The sequence below is a fragment of the Mus caroli genome, unplaced genomic scaffold (assembly GCF_978045245.1).
Source record: "Mus caroli unplaced genomic scaffold, Mus_caroli_1 scaffold_9, whole genome shotgun sequence".
Taxonomy (NCBI): domain Eukaryota; kingdom Metazoa; phylum Chordata; class Mammalia; order Rodentia; family Muridae; genus Mus; species Mus caroli.
Window position 1 is genome coordinate 1,661,862 of NW_028227264.1, and position 14,097 is coordinate 1,675,958.

Genomic DNA, 14,097 nt, shown 5'->3' on the forward strand with positions numbered 1-14,097 from the left:
GGTGCATATACAAACATGCAGACAAAATGCTCAAACGTAAGCTAAATTTAACAAAAGCTAAAGCAACAGGAAGGTCTAGAAAATGGTCCCCAGGGGGATAACGTTTGAAATGTAAATAAAGTATCCGGAGCTGGAGAGATGGCTCAGCGGTTAAGAGCACTGACAGCTCTTCTGAAGGTCCTGAGTTCAAATCCCAGCAACCACAACGTGGCTCACAACCATCTGTAATAAGATCTGACACCGTCCTCTTCTGGTGTGTGAAGACAGCTACAGTGTACTTAGATATAATAATAAATAAATCTTTAAAAGAAAGGAAGGAAGGAAGGAAGAAAAGAAAAGAAAGGAAAAGAAAAGAAAAGGGAAGGAAAAGGGTTCCCAGTCCTGCTGCTGTGGTGAAAGAAAGAAAGAAAGAAAGAAAGAAAGAAAGAAAGAAAGAAAGAAAGAAAGAAAGGAAAAGAAAAGAAAAGGGAAGGAAAAGGAGGGAAAAGAAAAGGGAAGGAAAAGGAGGGAAAAGGAAAGGAAAGGAAAGGGTCCCCAGTCCTGCTGCTGAGGTGGCTGTGGTTGTACTTAGTGAATATCCTTCCACATGTTTGTTTATGCAGGGCTAAGGACAGACCCACATGCATCCACATGTTTTCTATGAGCATATGTGTCATTTTTTATATGAATGGGGTTATATTATGTATTTGGTTTATTGCTTGTATTATGTTAACTGGGTTCCCAAATGAAATGGAAACTTGCATGTCAGCGTGTGAGACGTTGATGGTCTTTGACACAGCTGGATCTAATTGGTAAACAAAGTTGTTAGCAGCCAATAGCTGAGCAGGGAGACAGAGGCAGGACTTTGAGGTTGGGTGTCAGGGGGGACTCAAGGGAAGAGGAGAATCACTGTCGCCCACAAAGGAGAAGGTCCTGGCCTGAGACCTGTAGAACAGAGAGACCAAAACACTGCCAACATATAAGAGTCGGGGATTGTGCCCCATGCGGGCTACCAGCCTCAGTCCGTGGCGACCAGGATAGAATAAAGGTTTTAATAAGTGATAATTCAGGAATATCGGAGGGGGGAGTGTATTAGCCGCAGGGAGGTTTGGGAGTGCCCAGCCATTGTGGTGGCTCAGCATATCAGGAAGTTTAGCGGTAACAATGTTACCACTTCAATGCTGTACATATCGACATCTTCACTGCTACTCTCTTTAAAGGAAGATGTGCAATTTCTTTATACACCCCGAATCTTTATTCTGTGGGATGATTTCCATGCTCTTCCACCTCAGGGCATCAATTCTGCTGCCTATGTCTTCCTGCTGTGAGGTATTTCTTGAAGAACTGCTAAGAGCTATGGCTACAGCCCTATGACAGAGGTCCAACATCCTGGAAGTGTGACTACTGTTAGTACTGAAAAGAAGGGGACAAGGGGAAGGGGAGGGAACACAGAGGGGTGGGAAACAGACATACATGCTTAGAATTCTGGTAACTATTCCCAATCGCTCTCCAAAATAGCTCTACCTCCTAGAATCTTAATTATTCATGAGCACCCATAAGGCAGGGCCTGTTATTGGCCTCTTCTGTCTCTGTAGTGCCAGGCAGCCACTTGGTCCCATCCACTTCGTTATCCCCACCTGCCCTCCCCCATGGTGTGTGTATCTCCCTCCTTTTAGTGACCCTGAGAACACAGAGAAGGATCTCTCTGAGATTATTCATGGCTCCCTCTGAGAATCAGGATTTCAGAGAGGCAGAGAAGAGGTTCCTCTCCCATTACCCCAGAGACTGGCCTCACAGTGTAGCCGATCCCGAGATTCCACTGCCCAGGCACCATGATTACAGGCACGGATTGCCATGTCCAGTCAGCCTTCTTCTCTTCTTTTTAGAGGCAGATTTTCTAACTCAGGAACTAGCTTCTATCTCATAATCCTCCTGCCTCCACCTACTGAGTTCTGGATGACAAATAGTATATTGGTTGCACTTATGAGTGTCTCATTTATTCAGCTGTATCATAAATCAGAATATTGTGTAAGGTGAGGGAAATGGGATAAGTACTGTCAACTGTGCATTGTGTGATGTCCCCGTACTCCAGGCTTCAGACTGCTGGGTGCTAGTGACAAGTTATTCTTAGAATACTATCGTTTATACTTTATTATACTTACAGTTTTTTCTTTCACATTCCAGAACACAGCAGCTCCTTCCCTGATTCAAGAATAGGAGAGTCAACCTCGGCAGAGGGAGAACACATTCTTTTTAGATTATTTATTTTGCTTCCAAGTATATATGTGCACTGTGTATGTATGTGACTGGTACCCACGAAGGGTCAGCTGAGAGTGACAGATCCCTGGAACTAGAGTTACAGTTGGTTGTGAACCACCAATATATGTGGTGAGAATTGAATGTGCTGGGCCCTCTCTCAAGAATAAATAGCAAGGGCTTTTAACTGCTGAGCCCTCTCTCTAGCCCCCAGAAGACACTCCTCAGAGTCAACTGAAAGCTGGTAAGGTAGCCTTTGTCACAGTGCTTCTCAATCTCCCTAAGCTGTGACACTTTAATACCATGTTGTGATAACTCCTGAACATAAAGTTATTTCTGCTGCTACTTTATAACTATAATTTTGCTATGATTATGAATCATAATATACATCTGTGTTTTCTGATGGTTGTAGGTGACCCTCGTGAAAGGGTCTCACCAGTTGAGAGTACACTGAGAATACAAGGGAGTAAAGTCACTCGATGGATCACTAAGCCTGGCTTGCTGGAGTATACGGCTGTGCGTTACTATATCGGGCTTACGGTGTACACTCTTTTGGATGTCCATCTTTCTGTTCTGATAGTTACTTGTCCCCTGACTATAGGTTACTCCCCAAATGCAGCTGATCCTTCCTTTTGTCAGTTACAAAATGAGACAGCATGTGTTTTATGTGGCTGCTACTGCCACTGTCACTCATTCAAATCTCAAAAAGGAAGACTATGTGAGCCGGCGTCCCTCTCTTACGGATCTGACAGGCAACTTAAAATCTTACTTGAAATGCTGCAGAAGTTAAGGAAGGACACCAGGCATGGAGCCTCAAAAGGACAATGACAAGGCTGCTTTGCCCTATTTGCATATTCAGTGAAAGAAATACCAGGCAAAGATGATTTGTTTTATTAAAGTTTGTTAAAATTTATTAAAAAAACCTTTCATCTTGTAAGATGACATCTACGGGGGGGGCTGGGGATGGCTCAGAGGTTAAGAGAACCTGTTGCTCTCTCAGCACTTGTTTGAACAGTTGGTTCAGTTCCCAGCACCCACGTATCTCCTTACAACAATCTGGCACGGGAAGATCCCAGGAGAGGCGCACCCCACCCTAGGGACCACAAGCATCTATCTGCTCATGCGCTGGCACGGGAAGATCCCAGGAGAGGCACACCCCACCCTAGGGACGACAAGCATCTGCTCATGCGCTGGCTCGGGAAGATCCCAGGAGAGGCACACCCCACCCGAGGGACGACAAGCATCTGCTCATGCACTGGCACGGGAAGATCCCAGGAGAGGCGCACCCCACCCGAGGGACGACAAGCATCTGGGTACAAACCATCCTCCCAAAGCCATTCCATTCCTGTCTTACCTGAACAAGAATATTGTTCCGGGATCACCTTCTTTTGCAGAATTTTCCACACCCATCACCAAAATATTTGCTGCATCTGTGATGTAAAACACCAGTCAAAGCTCTGTCCCAGCCAAGCGTGGTGGCGCACACCTTTAATCCCAGCACTCGGGAGGCAGAGGCAGGCAGATTTCTGAGTTCGAGGCCAGCCTGGTCTACAGAGTGAGTTCCAGGACAGCCAGAGCTATACAGAGAAACCCTGTCTCAAAAAACCAAAAAAAAAATAAATAAATAATAATAATAATAAATAAAAAATAAAAATAAATCTTCCAAGGCTGGAGAGATGGCTCAGGGTTAAGAGTACTGCCTAGGTTCAGCTGTGTGCACCCACACAGTGGCTCACAACCATCTATAGCTTCAGTTCCAGGGGATCTAACACCTTCTTCTTCTGGACTCTGGAGGGCACCAAGCGTGAGCATGACGTACAGCCAGAAATATAAGCAGAACACCTACACAAATAATAAAATGCTGTTCAAAAAAGAAAAGTCTTGGAAAATGAAAGTAAGAAACTACTTCCCTACAACATTCTCCAACCTACGGTACTAGAGGTGTTGTCTACAGCTACTCATTCATGCTGATGTTGACTCTGTAACCAGTCGTCCAGTTAATAAATACTACAATTTATGTTCAATACAACTATAGGTCAGGAATTAAATACCTTTCTACAAAATTAAAATAAAATACATAGAATTACTACATATTTTCTTTAAATGACTTAAAGTTCTCCTATTGTTTTAGACAAGGCACCATGTGCTTCAGGTTGGCCTCCAACACAGCATGTAACCAACGATGACTGTGAACTTCTGGTCCCTCTGCCGGGGTGGGACTGCAGGTGTTCACCACCATGCTTGCTTTTAGAGATGGAGATGAAATCCAGGGCTGTGTGCATAACAGGCCAATACTATCAACTGGTCTCCAGGCCTATTAACTTTAAATTGTATTAAGTTTAGATGAAAGGAAACACACAGAGAACACAAGAGTGACAATGTAAAAACCTAGCTAACATCAAGGTTAGTCACAAAAATTGGAAGTATAGTCACCTGTAGCCATATATAATTTTTAGTCTTTTAAATGTTGTAGAATGTATCGATATTCATCTTACCTTTTATATTGGTGTAGCTAATAGTTCTTATAAGCATATGTTCTATAATATAAATTATAAATAATATAACCCAATTAAGACATTGTTATAAATTTATACAGTTATGTACAAGTTCTGTTTTCTTAGTCTTTGTGTTTGAGACCATGTCTAGCCATACCCGAGCCTGGCCCGTCCCTGGGCTCCTCTTCAGTCCCTCTAGTGCAGGCATTACACCCGGCCGGCCTCTCACATCAGGATGCTCAAAGCCACAGGCTTCCTGGCAGGGTTTTGACAGGACAAAACTCTAACAACCTTTCGGAGCACACGCCCAACTCCCTCAACACTTCATGCTAACAAGACAGTTTACTTGCATAGCCCCAAGTATATAAGCCCCAGGGCCACACTAGTGGCAGCCTCTGCTGTCAGTCATGACTGTCCCTGACCAATTTTTCATCTCAGCTTTTCTGCAGAGCTTTGTTCTAAGTGAACTTGTTTTGTCATCAAATATTGTCTGTTCATACAATTAGCAATGAAAATGTATGTCATTTCAATCCATTGTGGGTTAAAAGAATAATGAGTCTTTTTTGGGTTTGTTTTCTGAGTCAGGGCCTCTATGTAGCCTTGGCTGCTCTAGAACTGACTACATAGACAAGGCTGCCTTTAAACTCCCAGAGATCTGACCTCCTCTGCCTCTTGAGTTTTAGGATTGAAAGCGTACACCACCACCCAGCTGGATCAGTCTCCAAGAGTCCTTCAAACTTCCCTAAAATACTAAGCTAGTTTTCTTTCTTATATTCATGTGTTTAACTTTTCTTTAATTTTGCTTCCTTAAAAGTATTTGGTTAAGGCTGGAGAGATGGCTCAGCAGTTAAGAGCACTAACTGCTCTTCAAGAGGTCCTAAGTTCAATTCCCAGCAACCACATGATGGCTCACAACCATCTGTAATGGAATCCGAAGCCTCTTTTGGTGTGTTTGAAGATAGCTACAGTATACTCATATAGATAAAATAAATCTTTTTTAAAAAAGTATTAGTCTAATAAATTCTTTTAAAGCCTCTCTCAGGTCCTGTCACTATCATGGCTTTTAAAATAGCTTTTAAAAATGTTTATTGGGCTGGAGAGATGGCTCAGTGAGTAAGAGCACTGACTGCTCTTCTGAAGGTCCTGAGTTCAAATCCCAGCAACCACATGGTAGTTCACAACCACCTGTAATGAGATCTGATGCCCTCTTTTGGTGCATCTGAAGACAGCTACTGTATACTTATGTATAATAATAAATAAATCTTTGGGCAGGAGTAAGCAGGTACTAAGCGAGGGGAGTTGACCAGAGTGAGCAGAGGTCCTAAAAAAATTCAATTCTCAACAACCACATGAAGGCTCACAACCATCTGCACAGCTACAATGTACTCACATACATAAAAATAAAAAATGGATAAATCTAAAAAAATGTTTATCAGTTATTATCATTGTTATTTGTGAGGGCTGTGTACGTGTATGAGTTGTGTATATGTTCATACACACATGTGTGCATGCACACATGTGCAAAATAGTTTTTTGCTTTGGAAGCAGGTTTCTCTGTGTAGCTCTGGCTGTCCTAGAACTTGCACTGCAGACCAGGCTGGCCTTAAGAAATCCAACTGCCCCTGCCTCCCAAGTGCTGCAATCAAAGGTGCACCACCACTGCTGGCTGCCCAGTAGCTTTTTAATGTTATAGGAAAGCAGCAATATGGAGCAGTGGTTTGGCCTGTGTGTTAAAGGACTGGACCTAGTTCACTATGCTGAGAAGTGCTGCAGTTTTTAAGAGGTGAGGCCTACTGGAAGGAAGAGAGGTGACTGGATGTACACCTTTGAAAAGGACCCCAGCATCGTGTCATGAGCACCTTCCCCTGCCACAGTTCTTCACCAGGATATGCTCCTTAACACAGACCCCCAAACAACGGGGAACTGTCCATGGACTGAAATCTCCAAACTGTGAGCTAAGATCAACCTGTTTACATTTACTGTAGGTATTTAATTCCACTACAGGAAGCTAGCCCACGTGTTCTTTGATCTTCTCAAGTGACAGTGATCCTATAAAAATTAAAACAGCATATTTGTCTTAATCCAAAAATTCTCTACAGATATATTTAATCATGTCATTTGAATAAAGACCTTTGAGACTATTTTCTTTTTTTCTGAGATAAGGTCTCACTATATAGCTCTGGCTGTCTTGAAACTTGCTGTGTACACCAGGCTGGCTTTGAACTCATAGAGACCTGATTGCCTCTGCCTTCTGAGTGCTGAGCTTAAAGGCATGTACCACTATGCCTGGCTGGGACTGTTTTCATAATACAAATCAGTGGAAAATGAAATGGGAAAAAATGTCCACCAGAAACGTCATCACAGGAAAGTCATTTTCTAACACAAGTGTACTTGGCCCTGGGTTCAGGCAGCAGTACCTCTAGGCAGGCTTGTCACTTCCACATAGCCACAGGAGACCAGCTCTTGAGACAGACTTCCCAGGTGATACTCATCTGCGGTTGCAAATGCTGTGCACTGCATCAGGTCCTGTTTGGGGGATGACCATAGGGCTGAGGTTAGCGAAGGGCTCAAGCACCTCCAATGGTAGCTGGACCCCACTAGGGAACTCTACTCTGCAAAGCCGGCACTGCAAAGTGTGTGAGAACCTCAGAGGTGTACATAAAGAGTTGAACAAGGATGAAGGGGATGAGTTACATGGAGGCAAATCTCACCTCCAGTTAGAAAAGAACCCAGGTCTGCCAGCCGAAAAGGTGGACTAGGAAGCCCTGAAGGAGAAGCCACATTACACAAGTGGTAGGATCAAGCATACACTGAAAAAGGGAAAGCCAGTTGAAAAATATTTCAGTTCTCCAGTTCAGGAAGTCTGTGGCTCCATTCACATCAGCATAAGCAGCTAATGTCACTAGCCTTGCAGGAGCAGAGATTCCCTCAATCCACAAAGGATCCCGTGTTTTCTCTGGTATGTAGTAACTAGTGGTCTGCATATCTGAGGGCGTGCCCTGACTCGTAGTACAGGACAGAGCAGAGTACAAGCTATGCAGACAATCACATCGTGTGGAAGCAATGCTCAGAGCTTCTCCAGACAGCAAATGGCACAGCAGCCCATCTGGAAGTTCACATATCATTTTAGTTGGCTCAAACCACCTTTTTAGATTTATGATTAATTTATGTGTCCCTGTGTGTGCCTGTGTTGAGTGTTTTGTGCACTGCGTTTGTGCAGATTCCCACCACGGAAGCTAGATGGTGTAGGATGATCCCCTGGGGCTGTAGTCACAGGCAGCTATGAGCCACCAGATGCTAGCTAGGGGCTGAGCCTGGGTCCTCAGCTATAGCAGGAAGCACTCTTAACTAAGGAGCCATCTCTTCAGCACCCAAACCAGCTTTTCAGATAAATGAGAGGGAGGATGGGCATGCCTGGCATAGATGCTGGTCTGACCCCCAGCACTGAAAAACAAAACTAACAGTCAGGAAGTACCGCAGAACATTATTCCCAGGAGCAGATATCACACCGCTTCCTGACATGCACATCTGTTTACGTATGCACTGGGTATCACTCACTAGGCATGTAAAATTATTTTCTTTCTCTTTCTTTTTTGTGAAACAGGGTTTCTCTGTGTTCTGGAACTCAGTCTACAGACTAGACTGGCCTTAAACTTAGGGATCCGCCTACCTCTGCCTCCCAAGTGCTAGGATGAAAGGAATATGCCACTACCACCCAGCTGTAAAATAATTTATTAGAAATATGGTCAAAAGTTTGAAAGCCATCAGCATCAGAGCTGATGTCACAGAAAACCAAAAATATGGATTTCAGACAAAAAGTTTGGGAGAAAATGTATTTCATTAATAAAATGCTTACTTCATGGGGTTGTTGATAAACTGCTCAGAACTGTTCAGTATTTACTGTCTCCTCGGCCACATCAGATGCCAGCCTCCCCCACCATGCTCTGTCATTCCCGTAAGGAACCCAGCAGGAGTTTTCTTTTTGGTTCTTCCCACTCCCCTGGCCTAACTCTCAACTTCCCAAAGGATGGATTCAGCCAGCCTAGCCTCTTCTGGGTCAGTTACACTTTCTGCCCTATTTCATAAGCAGCACAGGAGTAAATGGAAGGAGACTTCAGTGTCCACGCAGAATGTCACACCAAGGAGATACCCACTCAGAAGTGCAGGGAGTAGCCCAGTGGAAGCAACTGAGCAAGGGCTAGAGACGGATCAGCAGTCGAGAGCACTGGCTGCTCTCCCAGAGGACCCAGGGTGGACTGCTTCGCACGCACACAGAGCTTGCAACTTTGTAACTCCAGAAGAAACCAAGTCAGATGAGCTGCAACTAGTGAAGAACGTGAGGGTCAGAAGCACCCTCCTCCTGCAGACAACTGACAGGGAAACCATGAAAACGCTACCATCCAAGGGTCAAGACAGCCAAAGGTGGAGCTGACTCAAGTTTAGCATGTCTTTCTTTTCCTTCTCTTTCTCTCACCCCCTCCCACTTTCTGTTTTTTGTTTTGTTTTGTTTTGTTTTTTGTTTTGAGATGAGATCTCTCTATGAAACCCTGGCCATCTGGGAACTCGCTATGTAGACCAGGCTGGCCTCAAACTCCAAGATCTTCCTGCCTCTGCTTCCCGAGTGCAGGGAGTTAAAGACATGCCCCAGCACGCCCCACTTAGTGTAGCATTTCCAACACGTGACCTGTGAAGACGGACGGAGGGATTCCACATAGATCCTCAGGATCTCTGACTAAGTGCAGGATCTGAACCTCCCCAACTAGGATGGAGGTCTCTGGGTGAGGCAGCCCCTACTTCACTGAATCTTAGTCACAAGGCTGAGAAGTCCTGTTTATGTTGCTGGCCTGTCCCTCTGTGACAGAATGCAAGTTTGGACTCTCAAAGGAAAATTACTCAGTCACCGATGAGAAAATGTATTCTAAGCTGATGAAGAATACATCTTCAAACAGAATGCTTTACTGAAGCCTACGTCTTTGGTGTAAGCTTCCCTGTCCCCCATGGCTGATGGCCTGTTCTGAGGACTTACCTGTGCTTCCTCAGGACAGATGCAGTTAGCTCAGGTGACTTGCCTGTGCTCTGTATGTATGGCTGTGGGCTGTTTCTACTAAACACATCACAAGGTTTAGTAAGTGACTTTCTGACATCGTATTTGGGAATTGTTTCACGGAAGCCCACATGGGAAGGGGAGAAATTCCTGCAGTAGGCTGTTTTTGTTTAATGGTAGCACCATGGTCATGGTAGCACCATGGTCATGGTAGCACCATGGTCATGATAACACCATGGTCATGGTAACACCATGTTCATGGTAACATCGTGGTCATGGTAACACTACTTTGCAAGCAGCTTTCATTTCATTGTCTTTTCTAGTTTTTACACACGTTGAAGTGTACTTCAGGTTTGGGGAAGGGAACTTGTTCCTAAATAGATGACTAAAGCCTTATAAAACAGATATTGGATTAGGCCTTAGATTTACACCTTTCTATTTTAAAATGTAAAACAAAACAAATCCACTGTTTCGACTTGTGTGTTCCTTTGGCCACAGAAGACTTGGTCCAGCAGATGGGGCTAGCAATCTATTCCTGACTTTTGGTTTGAGACCATCACTCCTGCAGCATTCTCTGTGTGCAGTGGCAGGGTAGCCTCTGTTTTACTGACACTGGGACAGAAGAGACTTGTGTCTGGCCTTTATCCATAGATAAGCTCCCAGTAGAACTGAAGCTGGTATAATTCCTTAGTGACATGGGACACTGAAGCATCACTTGGGGATCTGCGTTCCTGTTCCTGCACACAGCCTATATGCCCTGGGATTCCTAGTCTGACAGGAGTGCTGTTTATTCTACTGAGGTAACTCTTGGCTCTGGGTGGATTCAGACAGGATCTGGATGCTGGGGATACAAGCTCTGACTCGGAGCTTGCAGCCTTCTGCCCCATCTCTCCAGAGCTAGGAAGGCTGGCTGGGGGGTGAGTTAACTCGAAGACCACAGCACAGCTCTGAGAGGAGGCCCTGTCTGCAAACACTTTCATCTGTTAGTGTTTGTGTAGAGGCAGTGCAAAGAGTGAGGCCACACCCGGACCGAAACCCACACCGTTCATTTACCCCTCTTCCATGCCCCAGGACCAGGCTGTGTGTCCTTGGCACTGTTTTGTTTTTTAGACACAAGGTCTTGCTATTCAGCCTTGGCTGGGCAGGAACCTGCTATATACACGAGGTTGGACTTGAACTCAGTGTGTTGGGATTAAAGGCATGAGCTCAATACTTTTTTATTTTGAAACTGGGTATCACTATATAGCCCAGGTTGGCCTCAAATTTGATCCTCTTATCTATCTTTCTGAGCCATGGACTGTTATCATGCCTGACAAAGTTTACCTTCTTAAAATCTGTCAGCAGTTCAGTAAAAGTAAGACCCATTAAAATTAAACCTCTTAGGTTTGAAGACAGACCTCCTAACTGTTCTGATACATCCAGGAGGCCTAACACAGGTTTAAACATGTTCACTTTCTTCTTCATTCAGGCTAGCCTCTGACTCCTAGGCTCAGATGATGCAGCTCTTTTGGCCTCCTCAGGACAGGATGCTGGGAACACAAGCTCTGACTCAGAGCTTGCAACTTTCTGCTCCTCCACCTCTCCAGAGGTAGGAAGGCTGGCATCCCACCCTCAACCGTACAGATGGAAAAGATCTTTGCCTCTTTTCCAATTTAGTACATTAAGTACAAGGTATGGCTTGAAGATACCACTCAAGATTCAAAGTCAACAGAAGCAGCCTTGACTCTGACTCTAAGCTGTTCATAGGACAGATGCAAACTGCACCTGAAAGATCTCCAGAAACCCTGTAACCGTAGTAATCAAAACAAGAAATGCCTTGTACTTGCAGTAAACAGCCAAGTCCCCCCTGCCTCACACCTCACTTCTTTACCCTGTGCAGTCACCACAGGCTAGCAACAAGCACCCGTGGGTTGGCAGTTAAATCTCTTTAAACACATTTCTGGCTCAGTTCTTAGAAACACAGGTGTTTCCCGAAGCTGCATCCCTGGCTGGACTGAACGGCAGCCCCTCATCTAGCCCTTCCTTGGCCTAACTAACCCTCCTGAGTAATGAAGAGGCCTCTCTCCGCCACACTTCTCACAGGGACGACCGACTCCAGCAAGCTAAGCTTTCTGTAGGTTTGGCTATGTTAGGCTTCAAAAGTTTTGTACCGAGTTCTGAGCTGGTTGCCCAGTTCTCTTGCATCAGCAGCGAGGCCACAGTGAAACACTCACCGGTTTAGAGGGCACATAGGGGCTTTACCTCATTCACAGACAGATCTGGAAGGTTGGTCCTGGACGGCTGCCGGGTCCGGGATGCTTTCAGCGGCCTCTTGATCTGCAGAAGGTCTTGTTTGGGAACAACTGCTTCATTTGATACAGATGAGTGATGCCTCTTTACTGCTTTTATAAACCACTTAGAACACAAGAGATTTGGTTTGTGGGTCATGTTCCTGTGAGTCCCGAAGGGGTGTATGCTTGGCCAGTGTCCTTTGCCGTCCAACCAATGGACAGCATTTAACGGAAAGAGTCTGCTTGTGTCTGGTGTTATCCAGTTCATTTCCAGGATCTCTGGCTTGTTCACACTGTCAGCTGTTATACTTGGAAAGACTGAGTGTAAATGTTGCTGCACTGTCAGGCCACTGTGGCATGTTGTACTTTCAGACTTCCTAAGTGGTCTTAATGTAAGCCGAGTAAGTCTTTGGCACTGATGAGCCTTTGCCGATATGCTGTGTAAACTTGCCAGGGTGTGGAGAAGCCTGGCTGGCATGATCGCATCTTAGGCTGAAAGCAGAAGAATTAAGAAGTCAGGTTGGATTTAAATATATGTTTCAAGTACACATATATTTCCTAAGGAAATATATTTTCTATTAAAAATTTGTCCCACATGAGCTGGAGATGGCTCAGCAGTTAAGAGTGCTTGCTCTTTTCTGTTGGTGTCTGAGATGCAGTCTCACACTATGCAGCCTTACCTGGCCTGGAATGCAAACTCACTATGTAGAGCAGAATGGCTTCAAATTTATGAAGATCTGCTTGTTTCTGCCTCCTGAGTGCTAGGACTAAAGTCTTGTGCTACCCACATAGGCCCAGCACCTGTTCTTGTAGAAGACCCAGGTTCAATTTCCAGGACCTACATGATAGCTCATGACTGCTTAACTCAGTTCTAGGCAATCTGATGCCTTCTTTTGACACACACATGGTGTATAAACATAAAAACAAAACACTCACAAAAATTGTAAAACAGAAACATCATAACCTAATCCTAACTAGCGAACCCCCCTCCTCTCTCTCTTTCTCATTACTATCGGGATGTCATGGTGTACATCTTTAGTCCCAGAGCTCAGGAGGCAGAGGCAGGTGAGTTCAAGGGTAGCTGCTCTGCAGAGTGAGTTCCAAGCCAGTAAGAGATACAGAGGGAGCCTCTCAAAAACAACCAACCAAAGAACCAGTAAATATGCATATGCACACACATGCACACACATACACACACCAACCTGTACTTACACATTCCTTAGTCAACCTTTATAATTAAATCATCAACTACCATCATATCTTAGATCCTTTGGAGAAGACAGGCATTTTCTCCTCTTCTTTGAAAAGCCATGGAAGAGACCAAACCACAGAGCTGAGTACAAGATACAGAGCAAACAGAAAGAGCCCACTCAGTTCTACTGGAAAGGCTCTCAGAAAGACTGAAATGGCTTTTGTCTTTCAAGGGGGAAGGTGTTTTCAGGTGGGGACTGGGCATCAGAGTAGGGTATATTAGACATATTATATAAATTAGACAGGCATATTAGATAGGCAAGCACACACAGAGCCTGAAGGAAATGGGCTGTTATATGTAATTTCCCTCCTCTCCTTACAATATAAAATAGCACTTTTTGAAAAGCAAGCCTACAGTAAGCGGTACTAACAATTCTTTAAAAATTAGGTGCCAAAGACTCAAGCATTGCTCAGACTTCATGATTCACAGAAAACCCGAAGAGAGTACAACACACAAATACTATGCAGTCTTGATAAGGGAGCACCTGGGGTGAGGAGCGTGGCACATTCAGGGATACATTTGCAATGGTTCATGAAAGGGCAGAGGGATCAGCAAAGCAAACAGGCCAGGTACACCATATTACTTATCTAACAACTGGGCTGCAACTTCAGCAGAGGGAGAAGCGAGCTGCAGGAGATAAGGGTAAAAAAGTATACAAAAAGACACACTAAATGATCCTACATGTTCCACAGGTGGAGAAGTCAGGGCTGTGGAATCAGAGTGTCACATAGTTGGGTGTCTCAGAAACATGTCTCTGCTAACGCTGTGAAGAAAGAGCAGAGAAAGACTCAGATGTGATGT

The 14,097-nt window shown here is 44.7% G+C and overlaps 1 protein-coding gene across 8 annotated transcripts in view; it reads right to left on the bottom strand.

The window, feature by feature from the left end:
- The window catches only part of Rmnd1 (required for meiotic nuclear division 1 homolog), a 30,563-nt gene that overhangs the window by 12,266 nt on the left and 4,200 nt on the right, over positions 1-14,097 (bottom strand). For 4 of the 8 annotated variants that reach the window (XM_029482477.2, XM_021173770.2, XM_085842596.1 and 1 more), the window contains exons 2-5: positions 12,016-12,536; positions 7,148-7,256; positions 3,590-3,665; positions 2,142-2,181 (exon numbers count right to left, since the gene is read on the bottom strand). In XM_029482477.2, the coding sequence (XP_029338337.1) occupies positions 2,142-2,181; positions 3,590-3,665; positions 7,148-7,256; positions 12,016-12,522 (732 nt within the window). In that variant the 5' untranslated portion in view covers positions 12,523-12,536. Of the gene's footprint in view, positions 1-2,141; positions 2,182-3,589; positions 3,666-7,147; positions 7,257-12,015; positions 12,537-13,256; positions 13,378-13,977; positions 14,060-14,097 lie in introns of all 8 variants that reach the window. The other 4 variants (XM_029482475.2, XM_029482473.2, XM_085842595.1 and 1 more) reach the window with 3 other exon arrangements.